The 25,865-nt window shown below is 39.6% G+C and overlaps 1 protein-coding gene across 50 annotated transcripts in view; it reads right to left on the bottom strand.

The window, feature by feature from the left end:
• Positions 1–25,865, bottom strand: part of TENM2 (teneurin transmembrane protein 2) — a 1,869,083-nt gene that overhangs the window by 76,102 nt on the left and 1,767,116 nt on the right. For 38 of the 50 annotated variants that reach the window (XM_064161561.1, XM_064161557.1, XM_064161558.1 and 35 more), the window contains 4 exons: positions 23,204–23,236; positions 9,038–9,232; positions 3,031–3,231; positions 1,489–1,701 (listed from right to left, as the gene is read on the bottom strand). In XM_064161561.1, the coding sequence (XP_064017631.1) occupies positions 1,489–1,701; positions 3,031–3,231; positions 9,038–9,232; positions 23,204–23,236 (642 nt within the window). The remainder of the gene's footprint in view (positions 1–1,488; positions 1,702–3,030; positions 3,232–9,037; positions 9,233–23,203; positions 23,237–25,865) is intronic. The other 12 variants (XM_064161587.1, XM_064161589.1, XM_064161590.1 and 9 more) reach the window with 3 other exon arrangements.

Here is a 25,865-nt window from a genome sequence, read left to right as displayed (position 1 = left end):
CCTGGATTCACGTAGCAGAGATAGGTTGCTATGATGGAAGTCAGGAAGCAATCACTCTGATCACAAAGGGTCATAAAACTTTGACTTAAATCACATTAGCACGGCGTGGTGGAAGCATGCAGCACCACAACACCACAAGATACGTCCCTACATTGTTTTTTCTTCTCTCCAATAAAAGTATACTTCTAAGTTTCCAACTTATGTGTGTATTGGAAATGGTTTGTATAGCCAAGGGAAAAAAAAAATCAGAGGGGAATGAAAAACAATTTGAGGGATGCAAGAATCTCACCATACTTTTAAGTAAAGAAATAACAATTCACTTGTAATAGGACTGTCCCATTAGGGTCCCTGATTGCCATGAAAATCCCAATTGACCTACTCCTTTGTGGTGCCTTCTTTTTTTGTTGTTAAATGTATTGCTTTAAGATAACTAGAACAACATCAGCTTGGATTTGGATTCAGACTTTTTTCAGGTATGCTCACAGTCCTCCAGAAATGCTTCGGAGGAAAGTACATCTGCCGGAATGTCACATTGTGGCAGCAGCTGGACGCTCCTCTTCCTAATAATTTTGCTCTGACTCCTCAGATGTGATCACTCAGAATTTCCCATTTTTGATTACAGCATAGGGAAAATAACCATTTTTATCTTTGTTTCCAGTAACCTTACAAGATAGTCCAAGTGTGGTACCTGACAGCTTGTAAGGACCAAACAAAGAACTTCGTTTAGGAACAATTAATTCCTCTTCGGAATACATTTTCACGCATGGTAACTGAGAGGACAGAACATCGTTGCTTTGTTGAAGGATAACCTTTTTGAACTTCCCAGGCTGACACATCACAGCTGAGATGCAATCGTGTTAGTCACGGCACTCTGCGTGATGCCAATGCTGTACTGAGCAGCAGGCTATTAGGAGAGAGTACAGCAGTATGCTGCGCTGCCGGCAGGGCCCTCCCATGCTGGGATTGTCTATATGCAAACACCATGCCCACTGTCACAGCACAACACAGGAGAATGCTAGGGAGCTATTTCTGTAACACCAGGAACACTTATTTCTCCACAACTTGACCCCTGCTCTGTGTGGTGATGGTGGTGATGTGTTGCAGATGTGATGTATAATAGCAGGAGAGCAGTGATGCATCAGACCAGGAAATTAAAAAAGATGCCATTCACACAAAGGAATGTTTAGTTAAGTCTGAATTCCCTGGCTTGGACGATACTGAGATGGACCATTTGTTACATCTTTACTTACTAATGTTCATTTGCTGCACAATTTGTTGTTGCCTTTTTGTTTCGTTGGGGTTTTTTCCCCCTCTCCAAGCCAGTTTGTTAGTGATTTTAAATGACTCTAAGAGCTCATCTGCATTTCACCCAAGACATCTGGAGTCAGAAATAATGTTTGGAAGCACTGGGTCCTTAAAGGAACAGCCTATTGCAATCCACAACAGTAACTATGTTTCTACGATTTATGAAAAGAAAGCAATATGTGCCTGTTTCGGTGCCTGTCGTTTGCCTACCAATGGTGCAGTGCTCCCCATTCCAGCCCTCTCTGCATTCACATTTCCCATCTTTACAAGTTCCGTGCTCCGTACAACGAGGGTGACACACACGCTGGTCACAGGCCACTCCTGTCCACCCTTCTTCACAGCGACACGCTCCACCAATGCATACCCCGTGAGTGCCACAGTCTACAGAGCACACTTCTAGGAGAAGAAAAGAAGAAAGGTCACAGCTAGCTTATGGCACCGGGGCAGAAGCAGCAACCGTGTCACGAAGGGCGAAGTGGCAGAACAGGTATGCTATGACTGAAAATGATACACTGCCAAAAGCTAGCCTCTTTGTATTCTCACTGAAACCAGCATCTGATTTTTGCCTAAACCAAAACAGAATTATATTAACAAGTTGGTTAAAAAAAAATCTGCTAATGTATGCTGGACACACTGGTGTAGGCCTGGCCCCCTGGCGACCTGGATACGCTGATTTGCTAACAATGAGACGGAAACTCACCCAGCACTCATTCAGCAGAGAATGGTGACAATTCACGGTCACTTCAAGTCTAGGAGTGACAGGTAAAAGACATTTTCAAGGGAGAGATTTTGGAATCCTATTATCAACATAGTCAGTTATCCAGTGTCTCATTCCAAAAATTCTTCTACAGCTCTCTGCCAGCTGAAGTAGCAGAAAAAGCAGAGGGGTCTTGCCTTGTGCATTATCAAAGAGATTGACAGTGAAACTCATTCATGAATTTTCCTGGCTGCTGATGCACGAAGCAGAAAAAAAACATCTTGATATTTAGTTTCACTGGTGGGGTATTCAAAGTCATTAAAGAAATAACTGAATAAGTGTGAAAACTGTAAAGATTATTTTGAGAGACTTGCTTATGGCCTGCAGCTCCATCTCAAGTTTCTGCTTACATTATAAATGCGCAATTCCCAGTATTTCTTCCCCCAAACTGAACATTTGCTGTCTTGTCAAAACTGTTTTTTCCCCCCTCTTTAGCTCCTTCTGTTAGAATAATCAAGTATATGCCCTCTTTTCAGTGTCTCCTATTTTTTTCCAACCAGTCCTCATACTGCTGAAAAGGGGAAAAGACTATTTGAACAGAGATTTTTCTGGTTTGTGATGTTCTTCATAAATGAGCACTATTCTGATGTGCAACAAAGCAAACCTCCAAAATGTACATAACTGTAGTGTTTTCCACTCCTCAAGTGTTGTAAATGTATTTATAAACTATGGAAGTTTTCATTTACAGTAGGAAAAAACATGTGAGGCACTCAAGTTACTTTCTCAGTCCAAATGAGGGTCAGTTTTAAAATGAAATAAAAACTCCTAATTGCACTCTCCTCACCCCCCACATAAAGAACACCACAAAAAAAAAGGTATCTAAGATATATATAGATGTCTTCCCATGATAAGCAAATAGGACAAAACATGTTCCAAAGAGAGTTTTCTAAACAACTTTCATTTCAAACTTGCCACAGATGTTAACATTTTAACAAAACAAGGATGTTATTGCAAAATATTTTCCTTACCAACAGAGCAGTCAGGACCCATCCAGTTGGGATCACAGCTACAAAGACCTGTGTCTGACAGGTAGGTACCATGCCCGCTACACTGGTCTGGACACTGTGCTCTGGGAAGCTCACAGTTTATTCCACCCCAGCCCGGGCTGCAGAGACATTCTCCATTCACACAGACTCCATGGTTGGAGCATGTGGGATCTAAGCAATCAACTACAGAAGAAAAGGAGAAATAGATGGAGAAAGGTCATTTCACCAGACGATGTCTAGGAAACAGGTAGATGCATGCTCTGAAAAGTTTGTATCACTCTGCTACATGAAGCTAATTCATTCAGTTCTTCAAGTCACATCAACATCTATTCCAAGAATGGGAAAGTGTGAAGTGATTTGTGTTTTATGTGAGCTCTAAATAAACCAGGGTGTGACTGAACAATGAGAGCTTACTGCAGGAATGCTGTAGTGAAGAAATACAAAGAGTTACATAATGCTTAGGTACACACGGTAAGAATTCCATACATAAACCTATGCCTGGGATGTTCCTTCTGAAATACACTGAAGTTCCAGTGACTCGTGTGCTATATTTAAATGATCAAAAAAGCATAATAAACAACACAATAATAAATATAATAAACGATAATAATAATAACAACAACAATGACACTCAAAAATCTGAATAAGATGCTCTTTTAAAAGGCTATTTTCTATGGAGTATCTTTATCAACACTGCTATTATTACATCACAGTGCTGGAGTATTATGAGAATAACACTAGGGAATCCATTTTAAGTACCTAGAAGTCCAAATATACAGTGGCTTTCAGATTAGTTTACACTCTTAAATTATTCAGACACTTCTAAACACTTGATTCATGGCCTATTAGTAGCTGAGTTGTGAAACTGAGTGTCCTACTTGCTTCAACCCCTATTTTAGCCAGTATATAATTTCTCCTAGAGAAATAAGTTCAAAAAAATATAGAGGTGGATTTCATCTTTTCTTAATCCAGAAAGAGAATAAGGAAGTGAAAACAGTTGTGATGGGAAATCACGCAGTGAAATTCCCACTGTTATTTCAGTCCTAATAAATAAAGGCATTTTATCATCTGTCTTTCAAATAATCTCTCTCAGTAACATTATGGTTTTCCAAATTTTTATCTTACATCGTGAATTTGTTTTAAATATACTATGCCTTACCTCAAACACCATCATAGAGCCTCTACCTACTGCCTTTTGCCGTGGAATTGAGGGCCAAGGTCAAATTCATGTCCCAAATAAAACGAATTCATCTCATGGCTGGTATATATTAGCTCAAGACAAAAGGACCAAGAATGATTGGCATTCTCTCCTGCCGCTCCAGGAAGATCTGAGCTTATAATGAAAGTGATTTATCTCTCATCTTTTCCAAATTGATCCTTCTAAATTAAGGCAGAGACATTTTCACTCTACCTCATGTGAACAATGCTTGATCTTTCAAATCCCAACTTTTCTATAAACACAGAGTCTTGTCAAATTATTGTATGTAGTTGCAGAACATTTCAAGTATAAAGATTAGATACAACACAGACGATTGAGGCAGGTGTATTTAGAGGTGCAATATCGAGAGTTATCAGAATAGTTTTGATCTTAGTTCATGTTACAGTAACAAATTAGTGTAAAATTTATTGTAAGACTTTAATTTTAATTATTACTGGCTACAGGTTTTTCCTTTTTAATGCTTAGTTAATTGGACATGGAACTCTTACACTGCGGTTTTGTATTTATAGGTAAATCAAGATTGTATTTATAGATAAAGTGAGATTGTTCTGTGGGATAAAGCAAGATTGTTTCGTGGTTCTGTTTAAATAAGGTTTAATAAATTTGTAATTAGTTTTAAAATTAGCCAGAATGCTTGTCCTGTCCTGTTACTCTTTCTCAGTGTGTGACAGAATTAGACACTGTCCCAAGTTTAGAATATGTCTTTCATACTTTTTCTATGGACCTCAATAAACACACTGTACATGGCAGAACCACTAACTTAAGGTGATACTGAGCAGTCCTAATGCACTCTCCCTCTCAGAAATGTATCACCTTCCTTCTCCAGTGAAATGGAAGCAATGTGGAGCATATGAAAAGCACCACCTTCTGCTACATCAATTGTCTTCCCTCTATCCTGAATTACAGTATTCATGCAGCTGAGACCTATTTCCACAGAATAGCCCTTAAGCCCTGATTCTCCCTTGCTGTATAGAGTAACCCACTAACCACCTTTCTCCTTTGTTCTACACAAATACACTTTATAGCTGTTTTGTTCTATATTATGGGTAAGTAATAGGTTTCAGAGTTTAAATTGAAGAGAATTTTCACTTTGAACTCAAATCTTGTCTATTTTAATACACGCACTCAGAGTTATCGTCTTGGGCCAGATCCTCAGCTTCTAAAATTAGCATAACATGATTACCTGCAATAGAACTGCACTGACTTAGGCTGGCAAGGTTCTGGTCCCAGTACTTTGTGAGGGTTTACAATGGCATTTAATAAGGATTTATAAACGGAGCTGCTTTGGTGTTTAAACAAAGGTGAATGCGTCTTAGCAAGCCAATATGCCAGACTTAGAACTTGCAGCCCCTCGGCATTTCACATCATTAGAGCTCATTTAGCATTGGTCCCTCTGTAGATTTGATAAAAAAGGTACTGAAAGCAATTTATATCCCTAAGGACAAAAAAGGAGGTCAAGGAGTTTTCTGAACAATATGTATCATAAAGCCCCCAAAGAGCCATGAATTACACTTACGAAGTTAAATGTCATTGAAAAATGACTCGACCATGAAGCTGACAAGAAAACCACCCTAAAGTTATCCTAATTTGGCAATTTCACTTGTCTCCCCCCAAAGCAGATTGAATGAAACCTGACAAATACACCACTTCATCTTGTGTGCAAATTTGTTAATAGAACAACAATGTTTATGCTGCAAAAACTGTGAATCACAAATATTGATTTTGATGCCACTTTCATTTCAGGTAAATTGAACAATATGACTGTGATGAATATTAGAAATAAAAAGCAAAGGGGAACTAAAAAAATTGCTGACCCACTTGTTCCAGTTCAATAGCATAGTTGGGAAATGGCAAATGAATCAACCTTTGCCATTCCTCTTGGAAGCTCAAATCAATCTAGGAGATTTCATATGTTACATACAAATACAGGTAGAGTTATTAGCATCATTCCACCATCAGAATGGTAGAACTTTAAATAAGAACAGATTATTACCTTCAACTGAAGAGACACCACTTCCTATTACACCATTTCCCCTGTAGCTCTTGAATTAAGGCAAGAAATGCTTACATAGGAAATGGCATTTTAGAGCAGAAACATGATGGCTGGACTTCAAACCTATTTGTATATTAATTTGTTGACTTCTTTGTTGCCCGGTGATGTACAGAAAAGGTTATTTTAACCTTTCTTGTCATGCTATTGGCCCCCTCCAAGTTTTCATTCAATATCTCCTGTCTTTTTAATCCATTTATCTTAAGACAAAACTTACTCCTTCAAGCACCGTATTGATTAAATAACATACATCCTTTCACCTCATATAGTAATTCATCTCCCCCAAAACTTTGTTGACTAACAGTGTTTTGTAGTCTTTCCAACCCTGAATGGCATTAACATGAACAGATCTGCACAAAGATGTGCTTTAGCTAGTCCTGTCAACTACTCTAGAGTTAGTGATGTGGTTGTTACACCCATTTCAAACATTCTCCTTATGTTAAGCTGCATTAAGCCTCTCAAGAGCCTGTTTCCCTTATAGGAGTGCTAGGGAGTTGAAGATGTCTAGTCCAGATACACTGCACCGTTCTAGTCAATGAAAAGCAGAGAGTTCCATGCAAGTAGCTGGAAATTACAATGAAGATGAGGGAAGAACACTTACTGTCTACAATTTTCAAAATCAAATGAAAAAAACCCACTTCACTTTTGGACATCTACTACAGTCATAGAATCAATCAGGCTGGAAGAGACATCCACCCAGTCCAACCTAACACTCAGCACTATCCAAACAACTAGACCATGGCATTAAGTGCCTCATCCAGTCTTTTCCTGAACACCTCCAGGGATGGTGACTGCACCACCTCCCCGGGCAGCCCATTCCAATGCCAATCACTCTCTCTGGCAAGAACTTCCTCCTAACATCCAGCCTAGACCTCCCCTCGCACAACTTGAGACTGTGTCCCCTTGTTCTGTTGCTGGTTACCTGGCAGAAGAAACCAACCCCACCTGGCTACAGCCTCCCTTCAGGTCTGTCTGAGATCTGGCTACAACCTCCCTTCAGGTCAGCAGCGAGGTCTGCCATGAGCCTCCTCTGCTCCAGGCTGCACACCCTCAGCTCCCTCAGCCTCCCCTCATAGGCCTTGTGTTCCAGGCCTCTCATCAGCTTTGTTGCCCTTCTCTGGACACATTCCATTATCTGAACATCTCTGGAGTCTGAGATAATAGGAGCATTTCTGAAACACCACAAAGTATGATAGAATTTATGTAACTTAGTTACACTAAGAAAACGATTCTGGTTAGTACAAGAAAGAGACCTTCTGTCCGCAGTCCTGGGGAGCAGATTGGATGTTGTAGAGTATGCTAAGGACATATTTTCCCCTCTTTGATTTCAGTGAGAATGCTGGCATGTCATTTCAGATAACTTTTGTGTTTCCTGTAGTCATACACTCAGGGTATGAGAGCTTTCAACTCCAGTAAACAAAAAGGACCTAACAGAACGTTCTGAATACCACCTAAAATGTAACTGGTTTAAAACCAATGGAAGAATTATACTGAGTTCAACTGAGTTCTGGATTAGAGCTTTAATACCCAGTATTGTGAAGTTTTCTTGGGAAGAGATGACAAGGACAAATTGAACAGTCTGACTAGCAAGGACCCTTGTTTTCTTTTAGTAAAATGAGCTCGCTCACACTCCTACAAGATCTTAACCTAAAGGCTATGACTGCACCTCATGGCAAAAAATAAACCCCTTAGTGGTTTAGGACTCTGTAGTTTTCTTCCCTTTGTTTTATGATGGGAGAAACATCTGTTTGCTGCAGGTAAGATAAAAACTGATACCTGTGGTGGACAGCTCTGCATCTCACTCAGAATACTGCAGAGAGACTCTTTAGTTCCAAACCCATGCAGCTCCAGTCCTAGCACTTTACTCCTCAAACTACTCCCACTTTTGGAACATTAATAAGCTCTGGAATCTCATCATAAAGTAGCTTGCATTTTTACTGCTCTGAGGATGTGCAACGTATGCTGAATTGTCTATCTGGCAATGATCTAGGGAGTTAAATTCCCTTTTTAAACCACACTAATACATTCTAAAAGAGAAGCAGTCCAATTTATGTTATGCATGCTAAGAGAAAACACTGAATGAAACCAATATTGAGCTTAATCCATGACCACACTTTGTATGGGTTATTTTGTCAAATTTGCTCATTCTACATATGCAAGGAATTGGATGCTTTCAGCATGAAGAGCTTTTCTGCATCCTAAGGGAAGTTATTGGTTGTGTGTACCATCCACCCTTCTTTAATCCCATATGATTGCAGGCAACAGGAGCAATTTGCTCAGCATTAAGTCTGTAGTAACATGGATACCTAAATGTTCCCAATTTGTTTCAACTTCTGTCTCAATAGTGACAGATATGTTTGCTTTGTGCGAAGCTGCAGCTATACAACTTTGTCTACAACTGTTCCTTTATCCTCTGCATTTCACATTCAAATTGCTCCATAAATACAGTCCACAGTTCTCTTCACTCTTCAACAAAGGAACTAGTCAGGTTTGCTATTCTTCGTACTGCAAAACAATGTATACAGAGGGCCAGAAGTTTTGTTTGAACTGTGATAAGTTATTAAAATCATGACTTACATTTAGATCCCACTTCACAATTATCTGACATGGCAGTTTTATATCTAAATGTTTATTCTGCTCTTCTCCTTCTTTTCCCTACTTGTTAAGTAACTCCAAAATCCAGATACCAAACTCACAACACACACAAAAAAGTGTCTTACCTTCTTCACAGTTTTCTCCTTTATAGCCAACAGAACAGACACAGTTCCCTTCGATGCAGGAACCATGACCTCCACATGAGGGATCAATACACTGGCTGATGGGTACATCACATTCTGGACCTTTCCAGCCACTGTAGCATAAGCAGGTGCCTTTAGAGTACTGACCGTTGCCACTGCACAGAACTGGGCAGGCGGCTGGAAAATTCAATGGAAGAAAAACAGCATGCTGGGTCATACATGTATTCATCTACAAGTGTACCTGAAATCCACTACCAAACACTTATACACATGGGTAATTTTCTGGGGGGGGAGAATCTAAGATAACTTGTAGTACAGATCTTAATTTCTCAGATAATTTTATTACTAATAAAACAAGGATTGTCTGGCATTTTAAGAACACAACTGCTACTCTTTACAGACTAGTGATGGGATAACTAACAAAGTAACATCAACAGTTTTGGGTCTGACATTACTTTCTTCTAACTAGGAAGCACACAATTTTCACAGATAGCAGAACACCAAACATTCAGTTCTCAGAACACTTTGTTACATATCATCTTTTTTCTTCCATAACAGTTTAATGTAATACCCCCCATGTCTAAAAACCCTTGACTTATTTTAGTGTAAGAATGTTTAACACAGGAATAACACAAGCTCTCATCTACAACAAATGCACCTTGCCACCAATACCCCTGCTGAACCTTGTTTTCCCAGATCCCAGAGTGACTGCTATTACCCTGAGTGCGTTGGCAAGAAAGCGCTATTAACCCTTATCCCTCCCTCTTGTATTATTAAGGAGGTAAGACACATCCTGAGCAAATATTCATTTATGCAAATGAGGTGAAGTCTGTGAATAGTAAAGGTAGTCAGCTTGTCTTAGATGCCAGGAATCAAATGTTGTCTATATGCCTAGCAATAGAGAAGAAACAAGTGGTTTACTAAAAGCCAGCTGCATATGAATGTTACACTAAGGCATATTCACACTCCTGTATGTCCACACCTCCCATGTGAACACAGCAATCTGTGAGCTTACATGCCTGCCACAGACTGACTGTGTGGTCATTAGACAGAGAAATGGAAAAAAAAGAAGAGAGGAATAACAGAAAATGAGAGTAATGAAGTGGATCTTTGAGAAATGGTACACTTTTGTGCTCTTCGCACTGGTGCAGTTTGATAAACACAGGAAAGGGTTTCCCTCTCTTCACCCTTCAAGGTAATTAGAAACTAACAGCTAGTTTTACACTGCCAAAAATATACTCAAAAGCCACTATTAATCATGAAAAGGTCCTAATGTCTTGCTTCTATTACCCCTTTAACCCGAATGATCAAGAAGAACCCAAGTAATTGATTTCTTACAAAGAAATGTGTAATTGTCCAGTTACACAACTTCTTCACTGCTCAGTCCTGTAACCCTTATTAATCTTAGCTGTCCCATTGATCTGCTGCAAAACCACATTTCAGGATAGACTTTTCCCAAGACTTTTCTTAGTTGAAATTGGAAAAAAAAATTGATCAGAAAAAATACACTCAGATTTGTAACCTGAGATGGTAGCTAAAATTCAGAGTGCTGAGAACAATTTCAATTAATCCTACAGCAACTTTGTCATTTCCTATGTGATAGATGTTCAAAAGTGCTTTACTGAGTTCAGGGGAAAAGTTTATGCTCAAGTGCTACCTGCTCTGCTTTTTGCAGCTGGTATCAGGATTACTGAATGAGATGGATTGAGTTACAACACAGACACATATTCACTACGCCCATACTGCACTCTGGGACAGTATTTTGCCTCTTTTTGCACATCATCATCACATGTACTCCTATAACATACAACACACTGAACTAGAGTGCCTGGAGTGCTGTAGGACAATTCCTTCTGTCTGTATGAGCTCCACCATAGGACCTGTTTCAGTGTTGTGGCCTACACTGCTGTTCACTGCCTAGATAAGTGAACTGACACTGCTGCAACTCCTGTAGGTGAGCCATAATGGAAGAGATCAAACTAGGACCACTTCACCTTTTTTGGTATGAGGATATGATGACAGGAACAATTCCTTTGGCCCCAACTCTCCATTTCACTGCACTTAAAAGTCTTGTTTGGGCTGACAGTCATATATTTTTCCATGTCACTGCGACAAAGGTAATCACTTCGGTCCTACTCTTTTTACTTGTCGTGGTGTAGTGGATCGGGAGGTAAGTGAACAGAAGGCACCTTGTCCTGAAGACCTGGAGTAATCATGAGTGGCAAGTTTCCTGATGCCACCTTCCACACCCTGACACACTGTAGAGAAGCTGTCCCTTTATCTGGCCCTCATCTTGACAGAAAAATCTCTCTAGAACGAGACACCTGTCATGTCCTGTATGTGACGGTTAACCTTGCAGCCCCTTTGTTCAAATCCACCACAGAAAGAAGTGATACTGGTAGATGCAAACTGTCCATACGCTTCCAAGCCAATGCAGAGACTCAATGTTATCATTATCAAGGAGTGCTCAATGTGGATTCTCCAGCTGCAGAGGGACATGCCAGTATGTGGGCTAGTTTTGCCCTTCAACGGCCTCACCATGGTGTGCTGAAGCTGCACAGGAAGAAAGTGCCCCATGAAAGCTAAATAAATGAGTAGACAGTAGGGAGTTCCTGCAGACAAATCACTTTTGTTGAAGTAGTTCTAAACACAAAATGCTAGAGTTGGCTTACAAGCTGGATATGAGCAAGGAACAGCTTTGTCTTGTTCTTTCACAGGTCAACATGGCACTCAACACCTGAAAAGACTCGTGCTCTGCAAACCTCTCCTCTGCAGTCAAAGCACAAATGAAGGCAGTAACTCTACCAGAACAACACAGTTCCCTGTAAGAGGGACTGAGCATAAATAAATTCATTATTAGCATTCAAAACAAACAAACAACAACAAATAACCAAAGTAACATAGATGTAATTACTCTAGCTAGACTTAGCTAGATAATATTGTGCCTCTCCCCAACTCTAAGATTACTTCCCTCCTTTCCTTGTCCATAAGTCTCATTAAGAAATGCACTATTATGGTCCAGTAAAAAGAGAGGTATATCTGCTATTTGTAATTTGCTATGGGAAAGACATTCATAGCTCCCAGTTTTGGTCTGAATTTTCAAGATTCAACTTTTGGGACACCAGAGACTGCCATGGCACAAGGGGGATTATTATCTGATGCTGGGTCTTGGGCAAAGAGGTCTCACATTAGTTTTTCAAGTGTTTCCTTACTGTACTATGGTGCTTCAGGAATTTAACCTTAGGGATCACAGTAACACAGTGAAGAATCAGACACTTGCAAGCTAAAGCTACAAAGTTTAATTCATAATCTTCCTCTTGAGGTCTTCTACACACCCTGTAACATAGAATCATAAAATTAACCGGGTTGGAAGAGACCTCCAAGGTCATCCAGTCCAACCTATCACGCAGCCCTATCCAATCAACTAGACCATGGCACTAAGTGCCTCATCCAGTCTTTCTTGAACATCTCCAGGGATGGTGACTCCACCACCTCCTCGGGCAGTCCATTCCAATGGCAAATCACTCTCTCTGTGAAGAACTTCCTCCTAATATCAAGCCTATACCTCCCCTAGCACAACTTGAGACTGTGTCCCCTGGTTCTGTTGCTGGTTGCCTGGGAGAAGAGATTGACCCTCACCTGGCTACAACTTTCTGAGTAAGAAAAATGACAGAGGTTCTTGCTCAGATGTTGGCATTTCCAACACTGCCATGCTACCAAGATAACTAGAGAAACAAGGAAGCATGGATGCAAGCAAGTGTAGATCATCAGAAGCTAGTTTGTAACTGCTGTAATAAGTATCTCCTCATTAATGCTTCTGCTATGGTTCATATGGTGTCCTATGTGACAAACAGAGAAAGAACCAAGCTGCTCCTCCACAGAAAACAGAAGCAAGCAGTTTAAAAAGAGGTCTGCCACCCATAATTGCTAAACCATACAGCCACAGGGCAAGACCCAAAATAGTTCACTCTGCTTTTACATCCTGGTAGCTTCAATTAATGCGCAAACTACTAAACAGTCATCTGGACTTCTGGTTCTCTAGGACTCGAGATTTTTGCTATGTGGAGGGCCCCTGTTGCCAGAGGGAACTAACTGTTCAAAGCCTGTTGAAGGACTGAGAAGGCTGGCTTATTTAATGACACAATCAAGCTCCACCTCATTCTTATGGACAGGTAGGTCACACAAAGACAAGTGTGTATCACACAGAGTAGTTATGGTAGCATGCAAGGAAATTAAGCACAAATGTATATCTCCTGAGCAAAGTTTGAATAAGCACAACAGGTAACCCCTAAATGTGGTTTTGGTGATTCCTGCTTGTCAGCAAGTAATTGAACAAAACCAGGCAAAATCCTTACCATGGGTCTCACATACTCAATGGATAGTACAGACCTTTGGAGTCCTCTAGACTGCACACAATTAAAAGCACGAATTGCACAGGAAAGACCAGCTGAACATCCCTCCAAAAGCTGTGTCTATGAAGGTTATCTTTGGATAGGTATTCTGGAGCAATGTTAACATTCCCTGATGCATGAGGAAAGACAATTTGACAACAGCCTGTTACACGTGGACTAGGAAGAGAATTGGTAAGGGATAATGTCCAAATGGGGCAGCATCAGAGGCCACTCTTTTGTCCGGTGACACTTAACACATAGGTGTCCCAGCTACGGTCTGTGCACACACTCTTTTCACCCACCCTTATGGTGTTCACATGGACATACTCACCAGAGGTGTTCTTCTAGAGCATGGCAAGAAACCGCTAAAGGATATCTGAGGAGTCAAACTCTCGAAGGCTGTAGCAGTACTTGGTTTAGTTACACAGATGCACGGTTGAGAGGCCTTCCCCTGATACTTGAAGTTCCAAACAGGATATGAAGGCAGAGTTCTGTCTTGGTTCTTGCTGTAGAGTAAACATCACCCTGGTGCAGAGCCCTGTACCACTAGGATCTAGGCTGTAATTTCTCTACTGCAGACATTTTTCAGTTTCCCCTCATAAAACAAAGAAATGGTATACTACTCCTGAAAGCTATTTGACTTTCTGGGCATAAAAATATGCAGACTTGAAAAGCTTTGGAACTCGCATCTCAATGCTTCCCTGTCCTGGACCAAGTCACAAGCAATGCCTTCATACTGCCTTATTTTGCAGGCAGCTCAGTTTTACATCCAAATGTAAATTTTCCAATGGGGCATAAGAAGGTTAGCTTCCTTTGTGCCATCTACAGGCTTATTTAGAGCCCAGGCAAGCTGTCAGGAGTCACTCCACATTGTCACCATTTTTCAACAGGAAAATATTCTCAGAGTTTTGTGGTGAGGTGCTCGAGGCAGGATGGTATGGGAACTCACTGCTCTGAATGGAGAAAATTGTGTCAAGCCTGCTGGGGTAGCGTTTGAGTAAGGACCAGCATAGTTGTATCCACCATGCATGTATGCCCCAACCTCACTACAACTTGGTGTGCCTAAAAGACCAATTTGACAGCCTCTTCACAGTGTAAGCAGAAAGCAAAATTAGAACCACATGCTGAAGTGCAAGTCAAAGACTGCAGTAATAGAGCACTTAAACACCATCTAAAGTGCCCTTACACCCTAAGTGCTATTAACTGTTCCATCAATTGATTTTAACAAGATAATCTGAAAACTTAAAAATCCTAGAAGAACATTCCCTGACTGAACAGATTATTAGACAAATTCTTGTAATGAAAACCTACAAAGGCTACAGTACAAAAAGAGACACCATCTGCTGTAGGAAGCCCTAACACAAATAATCTCTAGAATGAAAAGGATTTACTGAAGAAGCGTCAAAGACAGGACGAATTTATTAGTCTTCTTCATCTATCCCTTGTATGACACCATTAGAGCTGAAATGCTGGCTAAAATGGAATTGTGGTCTGAGCCATTAGAGTTTCACTTCTGTAATACAGCCTCAACATTGTAAAGAGACACTATTTATATTCCTATGTAAGGTACGTTCAGCCCTTTTTGAACTGCACAGAGCTCTGTCAGACCTAACAGAAATAAAGACTATTTTTATCTTCATGTTTAGGAGGAGTGAGTTTTAGTCCTGAAACTTTTGCTGAAGTTGAAGTCCTTAATACAACCATATTAAAACTCTATAGATGTCTCTCAAAACTCACCTGGACTGGACAGTTTGAACATGCTCTTTGGACAGATGGGCACAAATCCTCTATTGTATAAAACATTCAATACAGAGTAGCATGAAGAAAGCAAGCTGCTCTTTGTTTCACTGACAACTGGGAACTGTACTGAAGATAGACATAGGTCAAATTTCTCAATGATAAACCTTACTGGTGAACCTTCTGGGTGCATTCCCTCTAGGGGATAATTAATTGAGGCTCTCTAATAGCTCACACTTGGGAGTTCTTTTTAGCAGAGATTAAGTGGCTGCTGCAGAGAGATTATGCATGGTTTTGCCAGTATATAAAGAACACGGATTACTGCTTTTGACAGTGTAATCTGAAGCCAATAAATGCATTTCAGGTCAGCTCCAAACTGGAGTAGAATGAAAGGAAAGATCCAAACCTAATGGAATCTACAACTGTCTAGTTCCAAATACCTAAAAGTATTAATATGTTTGCATTGTACTTATGTTTTTCTCCTTTATGTCTACCTTGGTGATATATATGTGACATTTACTCTGCAAATGCTAATTTCTCTTCAATGGATAAATCAGATTAAGATGTAAGCAAGTGAAGATGTATTTTACTGATGCTAGAGCTGAATCCTACTGCAATGGTACGCCAAAGCCCCACGAATAATTTTAGGTTCACTCCAAAAGCCAAGTTCTCGCCTACCGACAACCTCCTCAAGTGAGCTTATACCTATCTATACATAAACAGTATTAATTCTACAAACCCACTGCAACTACAGGAATTGCAAACATGCATTTTAGAAACCCATCCCTGTTATTTAAGAAATTACTGACAACGTGATCCAAAATGTTGACTCCAGACTTCACATTATCTGAAACAAAACAGTATTGAAACCTAACAAACAATCACATCCCTTGTCTTGGCCCATATTTGAAAACATCAGGAGGCATGAAACATGGGAGTGTTTCATTTTAGTTTAAAAGTGCAATTGTTTTGTCTGACAACACGTTCCTTCATGTTTGCTGTTTAAAGCTATTTCAATCAGCTGGATGCAAATTTCACTTCTTATTGGCATGTCTATTCATTTTAACTGGAATTCATTTAGGGATGCATGAAAATCTGAAATAACTCCTAAGACCACTCCATGGCTTATGCTGTTTTGACTTTTACTTGTTAATGCTATTTCTATGCTGCTTTCCGCCCCACTCCTAGCAAACTTTATCCAAAGGAAATAATTTTAGAATGAGAGAGTGCATGAATCCAGGAACATTCTCCTTCATCTGTTCTTTATGTCTCGCAAACCGATATCTGCAAGGTTGGGAAGGAAGGTGTTTGGCTAGACTGCCCACTCTTCAGAGACCACTAACCTCCATCAGGCTGAAATGATGTAAAGAACACAGACAAGTAGGAAACTCTAGAGTATCAAAGACCTCAGGCTCTTCCAAGTAGATGCATCTTGTAGAAATTCATGAAGTAGCAGAAGGAAAAATTGTGACTAGCAAGTACTGGTGTTATATGCTTGATTAGTTACTTCATGAAACTGTTGACTTGGACTAAAGTGCATACAAATAATTTTAATGACTTAATAGCAGTGTTACTCTATGCTCGTGGACAAGTCAGTGCTAAGATGAAGTCTACAGCCCTTTACAGAACTCATGCCCTGCAATCCGTAGTACGCTCTGCAAGCCGTACTTCGGTTGCCCAACCCAAGCCTTGCCAAGCTCCCTTGTCTACTTCTGTCAAACTGCACATTAGTAAGCAAGGGAGAGATTCACAGAAGAATTTCTAGAAGGACAAAAAACCCATCAGGTGTGTCAAATCTCTGACATTCAGAAACCATTTGGGGAAAGCAGCACACGCTGACTTAAGCACTAAAGTATGGATGCTTTAATTAATCCGGGGTGAATTTAATTGCTTTAGTTAAGTGGAAATCGGGTTAAAAATGATGCAGAGCATGCTGGGGTGTGTTAAAAACATGACATATGAGTTGGATGAATCGATAAATTAAAAGCGCACAGATGTTTTAATTAAACCCAGGAAAGTTAACGGAGATCACTAGAGACTTTTAAGCCTATGATTAATTCAATTCATTTAAAATACCTGTAGAGATATAGGGATGCCTCCATTTGGGGAGTTACAGAAGTTCTCAATCAATAAGTACTTAAGCTGTTCTACAGAAAAAAAATGGCAGGATTTTTATAGAAGTGGCTGAACATCATTAATTGCACAATGAATATTTACACCCTTCTGAACACTCAAGCTTTTGCTTTGGCCAAAATGTATCAAAAAGCTCAGAGCTTCTCTCCTTGCCTTCCGTGTGACCTTACCTCTGAAAAAGACAATACTTGCTGTCCCTTTCTTCACCCTTCTACAAAGTATTTATTTCCATTAGATAACTGCTTTACTTAAATCTATTACCCAAAGCATCCAAGGAAAAAAGCTGAGCCTGTTGCTGTATCACTGGAAAACCCACAGCAGCACATGAAAGAGATTTTTTCAGGTGGTATAAACCAAACTAACAATGGGAGATAGGGAGAAAAGCGGACATACCAGTTGAGCTAGGCACTTGAAAAACCAGCCAGCTGTGCCAGGGTTGAAACGTCTTGAGGACTTTCTCTTGCCAGTACATTCTGGATTCAAAACTTCATCAGCCTGTTTGCTCCCCCTCCGCTACTGCAGTAACTCTCCAACTATCATTACCTAAATTAAAGACTGCAGTCCTCCATACAGTACATGAAGATGGTCTGCAGATGGTAGACTGATTTGCAGTTAGAGTCCTTCCCATCTACCACATCAATAAAGAGCAGCATATTTCAGTTCCTTTTTCATATGCATCCACGTATTCAAGGAAATGGAAGCTACCCTGCACTGATTCTGGTTTCCCGCAGGAGAATGTGACCAATCAGTCTGCCATATATTTGTGCTTTTGAAAACAGGGGTAAAAGAGAGGGAAGAATTCTTTACAATTCTCTGCATGATGCATTAGCTTGGAGGAAAATGTAGACGGTGGACATAAATGTCCTGAAAACATTACCCTGCAATCTAAAACACTTTTTCTGTGTGAAGTAGTAACACAGAATCAGATCTGTGAAATTTCTCCTTTAGATCTAAGTAGTGAAGTTGATCCAAGAACATGCTGAGAAATAAATTTTACTTTCTACCAACAGATAGGATGGAAATAAACAGATGTGGAAATCAACTGCTGTCACAGACCAGCATGTAGATCTTCATTTGTATGTCTTGATAACTTCACCACTACTAAAAATGGGAAAGAAGGAAAAAACAAATAATTTTAGAGGTTCCATAGCTACCTCAGTGAAAAGGGACAGGGAGAAATCAAAGACATGAGACTTCAAGCTCACAAAAAGCAGCAAGGACAAACGCCAAATACCAGATTTATCCTTCCCAACATATGTGTTGTGACTCGTAACAGGGATGCAGTAACAGCATGAAATCATTTCTGCATCTTGAAAAAGAAATGAAAACATTATATATTTCTTCAAGTATTTTTGCTAAGCTTTTGCACCATTCTCAGGGAATGATGTAGAAACTGTTACTTCTCTATTAATAGTTTGGCTCTAGCTAAATAGCAGTGCAGTAGGTGTAGGACTGCACCTACAGGCTGCTTCGGTTTCATTTTAGTTAATACTATTTGCCTTGTGAAGTTTATCAGAAAATATTTAAATCACAACATGATTAATGCACACTTCTACATCAGCTGCAAATATTTAAACATTTTTTGCACATCTGAATTAGAATTTTTTTCTGTTTGATAAAGGAAAGGGGATGACATCTAACTGAATTTAATGTCACCCAACTAGGGTCTAAATACAGGAGATGATCTAAATTACAGGTTCAAATCTAAATGTAATGTGGATATGAAAATAGTGCTGCATGCTGAAACCTGAAGCTGTTATTTAAGGCTGTGCCTGTTATTCAGGGATGGCAAACATCTAAGCATCTCCTAACAGCTGCATTTCTACAACGGGATTTACAGTACTACTTAATATTAGTTGCTTCAATGACATTTACTATCATCACAAGGACTCTGAGATGATCCCAACACAACTGCAAAGACAAACTCACAGAACTTAATGAAATAAACAAATACCAGTAGAAGCCCTCGGAGACAACGCAATCTAACAACAAAATATAGATTGCCACACAATTAAATAAGCTAACTAATTAAACACAAAAACAAATTACAAAGCATGCATCACAGTGAGCACAATTCAGCTCAGCAGACATAGAGTGGAGTGACTCTTAGCCACCAGTGGAAGCATTGTAAGATGAGAAGAAAGATTTTTGGCTAGCTGGAAACTAAGCTGCACAATGGCTTGTGTCCTGCATGTATTTGTATGCATGTCTGCTTCCTTGCTGCAATGGGAACCTTCTGCAATATTCCATTTGTTGGAATCCCACTGAAAGAGAAAATATTTGTGGCAATACATGTCTTGCTGCTGTATATATATAAGAATGGAAGGCAGATGAAGTGAAAGGGCAGCTGTGAGAGATCAAGGCAATGTACTCAGCTTTTAGTAAGTATGAAAATGTTAGTATAATGTTCTTGAAGAAAAATCCATTAGTAAGATTTTACTGTGCTTCCATGTGCTTTCTATCTTGGACATAAGCAAAGCAAACCTCTTTATCATACAAAGCCAATGAAACTTGGTTGCAGCTTGCAGGTCTTAGCAGTCATACTGCCTGTGGTTCTACCTTTGGAATTTCCCCATGCTGGGTAACAAGTGAAAAACACTATTCAGTGCAGTCAGGGAATCAGAACCATTACATGCCTTCTTCTTTTTACTTAGCATTTTGTCCAGCAACTTTTCTCAGTGAGTTTCTTCACTGAGAAATTCCTCAGCATTCCTCATTTGTTTCTTAATCCTTTCAGCTTTATCCAAGAAATTTTCTCCTACAGAAAACAAGTCCACCTTTTCAGCTGTACCACTATTCTGCAAGCAATTTGGGAAAAGGAGTCATATATAATTTCAAGTTCATAGGCTGCAACATGAATTTAGAAACACTTGAGAGGGCAATGCAATCCATAAGCACAAATTTGGCTGTATTATTACTAGCAGCTCAATACAGGAAAAGAAATCTAATTAAACTGCTATGATTATGTGCAAGTATTGGGCATATTTAACAACAATAAAGAACTATCTTTTAAAAATTTAAAGTATTTTTGCTATCCTGCAAAGGCTCTACTATAACTAACCAGAAGGCAAGATATGCTTGTAAACAACAGGAGCATCTCCACTTAAAAACATTCAGGATAAGATCTTCTGCAGATAAATTCTCTATCACCCCAAACTCAACACTGGAATCAGCAGAAGCCATAAGATCTCTAAGCACAATGAGCAGTTAATAGCTTGGTTGCTGAAATCCACAATTTAAGCATTGTTTTCTCAAACATTCAGTGCTAAAAGTAGCTCCTGGGTCTCATTCCAACTTTATAAATACTGCCTTACAATAAATGCAAAAGACCTGAAGCTCCAATTCTAGACCAGCACAGGCAAGGGAGTAACCTGAGTATTCCAATGTCACCATCCTGTTACTAAAAGCACATCTTGCAAACACCTTCTAATCCTCACATTTCATCAGCAATGTACTAGAGGGAGAGGTTCATAGTTTTAAAGACTAATGAAATGCTAGGATGCTAAATGACTTGTGTTGTAAAAGGAATTTAACAAAGTAGCTGTTGTAGAATTCAGGAATCTAGCCTCTCCAGTGCTTTTTTTCTTCTAAGCTCCAGTAGAGTTTATGAGGATTGATGAGAAAACCTGCAGACTAGAAACAATGGTTCCTGAATTTAATTCCTTGTCACACTACCAACTGCACTCCTTGAAGCCATTTTGGAGCCATGACCACTAACAGGCAGAAATATTTCAGCCTGTGACCCTTTCAGTTCTTGGCTCCCATTTAAATTGCCAATTAGAAAGAGTTAAGAGTGGTGGATTTTGTGTTGGCTTTATTTGTCTACCTGACACTGGATCAAAGCTACAGCCTCATTTCATGCAGGCAAGCTACCAACTGATAGACAGTAATGACTGTCATCCATGGGCAAAATACGTTACGTGGCCATTTATTTATTCCGCTATTACTTAGGCACAGAGGATGGCACAAAGCCATCGTCAGATTGCACTGAAGTTCTGTAAAACTAAGAGAACTGAGGGCAGAGAGCAAAGCACTGCCCTGTACATACAGCTTCCTAGAAGGCAGGATTGCCAGAAATTAAACAAGTCTGCAATAAAAGACGAAGAGTTGGAAAACAAGAACAACATTTATAACAAAGGCATTTTAAGGTGCTGAGTTAGAGAGGTGAGAGCTGCTGGTGAAAGCTGCTGGAGAGGAATGCTGCCAAAGACTGCCTTGTCTGTTCAAGTATCAAAATGATGCTTCCACCCACTGTGAAGAAGATTTGAGTGACAAGGCAGGGCTGTGCTGCTGCAGCACATAGATAAGTTGGCACACATATGCCTATAAGCACACAAAACCCCCAAACAAACTCACCCAGGAAGAAATACTAAGAGAGAAGCTGTGCATACTGTATTTTGCCAACTGCAAGAAAGGATGTGAGATACGTGTGGGTGACAAGTCATGAATGCAGTACTTCCCAACAAAAGAACACTTCTTTTTAAACCAGACCAAAACCAAACCAAACCAACAATTTATGTTTTATGAGTACGGTGTAAGTGATGACAGATGTGAGGATTATGAATACATAAAATGTTTGCCAATAAGGTTGTTTTTTCTCTCTAACCCACTGGTTCCCAGCCCTCTCCTCCACTCTTGCTCTACCACAGTGGACAATACCATCATTCAACCTGCCGTTCACATGCAGGAACGGATGTTATTTTTGACTCACCTATTTCCTGGGCTCAGATTTGTTATGTATTACATCTCTCAGAATTCTTGCCCTAGCTTTCAGCAAATTAAATCTACATGAAGTCAACACCTTTTCCTCCCACACTGATAAACTCTGTCTTCTTCAGTCATGTCTGCATGCAATGCTGATACAAATATCACATTGTTAACCTGACAACCTAACTTCAGCACTGTGGCTCTTCTTTCCCAATTCTGCTTCAGGTACTTTTATCACATGGAACATGAACTTTATGCTACAACTGTATCTGCAGATCACTTCACCCTAGAGTGCTCACTGCTAGAAGTTGGACTTAAACCTTTCTGTGACTTTTTTTGGAAGAGCTCTTTGATCTCTTTCCCATGCTCTGCCTTTTTTTGAAGCCTTACTTGCCCTCCATTATCCACATGATGTTATCTATCTGCCCCACAATCCCTTTCCAAAACTTTCTTTTACTACTGTGTTACCCTAAGCTGACGACAGTCATATTGCTTGTTTGTAACACTTGTCTATCAAAATTTCCCCCTTGATCTCCATTCTGTTTGCACTGGTTTAAGTTCCTAACATTTCTAGCAGAGCTCTGAAGGGAAATGCTGTTTTCCTTACAGACAGAGGAAATACCAACTCTCATACATGGCCAGCTGTGGGCCACGTGCTCTACAGCAATGAACCTCAGTACTGAATCATCCAGCAAGATGCACCCCAAAACTCTTCTTTTCCCCACCACAATCACTTCCAGAACCTTTTATGCCATTGTGAGCATTCTCTGCATGAAACTAAGAGAATAGTTTCAAGCAGAGTATACAGTGGACAAAACCTCCTTTCTATATGCACTAGTGCCCAAGCAATAAGCCTCTGAATAACCTCAGTGCAAGAAGAGTTCCAAGCAGCTGAGATCTGAATAAGAACTGAGAAAAAGCAGGAGTTGATACTCCTTGCAATTATGACTTACTTACCTAATAATTGACAGCTTTTTACATTTTTATGCAGAGATTAACAGCACACACATAAAGAAAATGGCAGCGGCAGGAACTCCTATTGAGGTGCGGGCAATCATCAGAAACAGCAAATCCATTAGAAGAAACTTCAAAAGAGATAGACTACACTTTACAGCTTAGTAACTATTTAAAACTAAATAGATGTTGCAAAAGAAATGAAAAGAAATTGTAAAAAACCTACCCTTCTTTTTATACTTATTAAAGTGGCGCCGTCCTTTGCCAGCAAGCCAAAAACAAACAGAATGGAAATAAAAGAATGAAAAACCCACGCAAAGAGAACAGGAAAAGAAATTGCCAATAACATAAATCTGAATCATTAGAGTTATTAAAACCAGATTTAAAAAAAAAACAAAAAAATTGGTCAAACATGGTACAAAGTTTTGGCTTAAAGAAATCCAAAAGCCTTCAAACTACTTAAATTAAAATATTAATACATTTCTGTTACATTGCATAATCATCTACAAGTAACATGAGCTACTTGATTTGATTTTTCCTTCTTTGATAAACTGGACACCATCTCTTAACAGGCTATTCTCATCACATCAGTGGAAATCCCATGTGATGGTACATCACCTTTTCAGAATAGCTGAATGTGCTTCTGATGCAAATCCTAGAGTTGCAAACCACAAAACTGAAGGAGGCTCTGAGCGCATTTGCAAACCAGTATGCAATAGTGTCTTTGGGAGGACTTCTGTTAAACAGGTGGAAGAGTTGAATGCCCTTCAAACATGTCATGAGATGAAACAAATTCATAGCAAAATCTGAGTCACTTCTAGGAACTCAGCTCATTGCAACACTGAACTCTGCAAAGGGTGAAATGCAGAACACGTTGAAGGATGCGTCCTTGCAGATTTACCACAGTACTTGGCAGTTGAAAGACCAAACTATTATCAGACATTAACAGTGGGAACACTAAGTAAGAAGGACATCTTGATATAGTTGGGTGGTCATGTCACAGAGGTTACAGAAAAAGAGAGATGAATATAAAAAAGTGACAACACACCAAAATAACATAATCACAGCTGCATGTCTGATTCTTTAATCGATCCTTGGCCATAGCATCACTTCTTGTCAATAACTCCCACAGATAGTTGTGGACAGGAGGCAACTCACAGTGCAATTCAATTTACAGCAATTCTTCCACTGCCTTTAATTATAGAAATTTTCTTTATCAGGATACAGACTTTATCCACATGAGATTAAACTGTACCATTAGCTTTATTGTGTGTTAGATGGAACTCTTAATTGGGTTAAACTGGATGGAACCCTTAATTGGGTTAAACTGCAAATGGAATTTTGCTTGACCAAAGATGGAGTAAATCTATTGGTATAGGCTACCTTAGCTACATGAGTAAAGTTGAGAAAGAGAAATAACACCCCCCGCCTCCAGTTTTTGGGAAGAGTTTGACAGGGTGAAATCAGAGTATGAAAGTTTATTTCAGCCTGTGGGTTGGGACAAAAGCTTGTCTCAAATAATTTTCATGTTATTTTCCTGGAGGTAATGGGATCTGAAGTCAACTCTGTGTTGTCTCTCATAGATTTTCCTTCAGTTTTATCTTTTATAAGTACGTGGATGGAGTACAATAAAAGAGGGAGTACCTCTGCTCTGTCTGCAAATAGTTTGCAGATGACTCCTCTCAAGATTCATTGTCTCTGATGCTCTCAAGATCAGCCTTGCATTTCACCCCATGTGAAGCTCTTAGACTGCTATGTTATTGCTTGAATCAAGTTCTAAAAGCCATCGGAGGAGCCTGTTCACATTTTCTCCACAATTCTCTCTTTGAGTCTTACCTCAATTAATTTTTTTAGTGGAGAACTGAGACATTGAAAGATGTGTTGCTAGGGTAATAATAATTTCTTTTAAAAACCAGATGGAAAGAAAATTATCCTATTTTCATACTCATGGCAGCTTAAGTATAAATGCAACAATACACTAAATGTATATTAAACACGTGTCCATACATATGGTATGCTTGAAAAGATTTAACTCTCTCTTGCATTTTACTCTGTTTTACCATGCATACAATCCCAATTTTGATTTCTGTCTTCTGAAACTGCTCTCACATATAATCAGTATTCAAGTAAGCAGAAAAATCTGTGGACATGAGGAGAGGCATTTCCCAGTGCCCATGCATGGGTAAGGCATACAGTCCTTACACCCTAACACAGTGCAACACTTCTGGGTATGTGTCAGAGCATAAAGATGTGCAGCTCTACACTCACACACAAGCACAAGAATTCTGTCAACACATACATTTTGTCATTTTAGGTAGTTTTTCAGGCTACTCTGTTCTTTAGAAATACCATGGCATGTGACAAGAAAACAGTAAGAGTTGAAAGAAGGTTGCAAGAAACCATTTCTGCTTTTGAGAGAGAAGAGACAACACAGAAAGGACAAAGAGGAAGCAGAGGGAATGTACTGAGGGACAGAAGAAGCTTGACAGAGTTTGACAAGTACCCTATACAAAAAGCTCTTTACCTGACATAGCCTGAGCAATTTTCTAGCATTAACACAGACTGCAGTGTTACACAGAGGTTCAGTACAAAATGCAGGATTGCTCCACAACTCAAAATGCAAATGAGTTGATTTAATGGCTGTGTACGTGTGAAGAGTGGCAGTGAAGCACACAGTCACTGCATGCATACTTTCACAAGCTAACACCACAGAAATGCATACAGCTGTCAACGTGGATTTATAGCTCACATTATCACACCATTTACTTGGTAATATACAGATAGCTCCTCTATGTATTTGCCAAGTGTCTTAATTTCTCAGGTAATCAAACAACATGCATGCTGTATTTGAAGCATTCTTTCAGATGAATAGGGCTAGCACTGAAATA

This window comes from Pogoniulus pusillus, chromosome 22 (assembly GCF_015220805.1).
Source record: "Pogoniulus pusillus isolate bPogPus1 chromosome 22, bPogPus1.pri, whole genome shotgun sequence".
Lineage (NCBI taxonomy): Eukaryota > Metazoa > Chordata > Aves > Piciformes > Lybiidae > Pogoniulus > Pogoniulus pusillus.
Note: the sequence above shows the minus strand (reverse complement) of the source record. Positions and strands in the feature narration are given on the sequence as shown.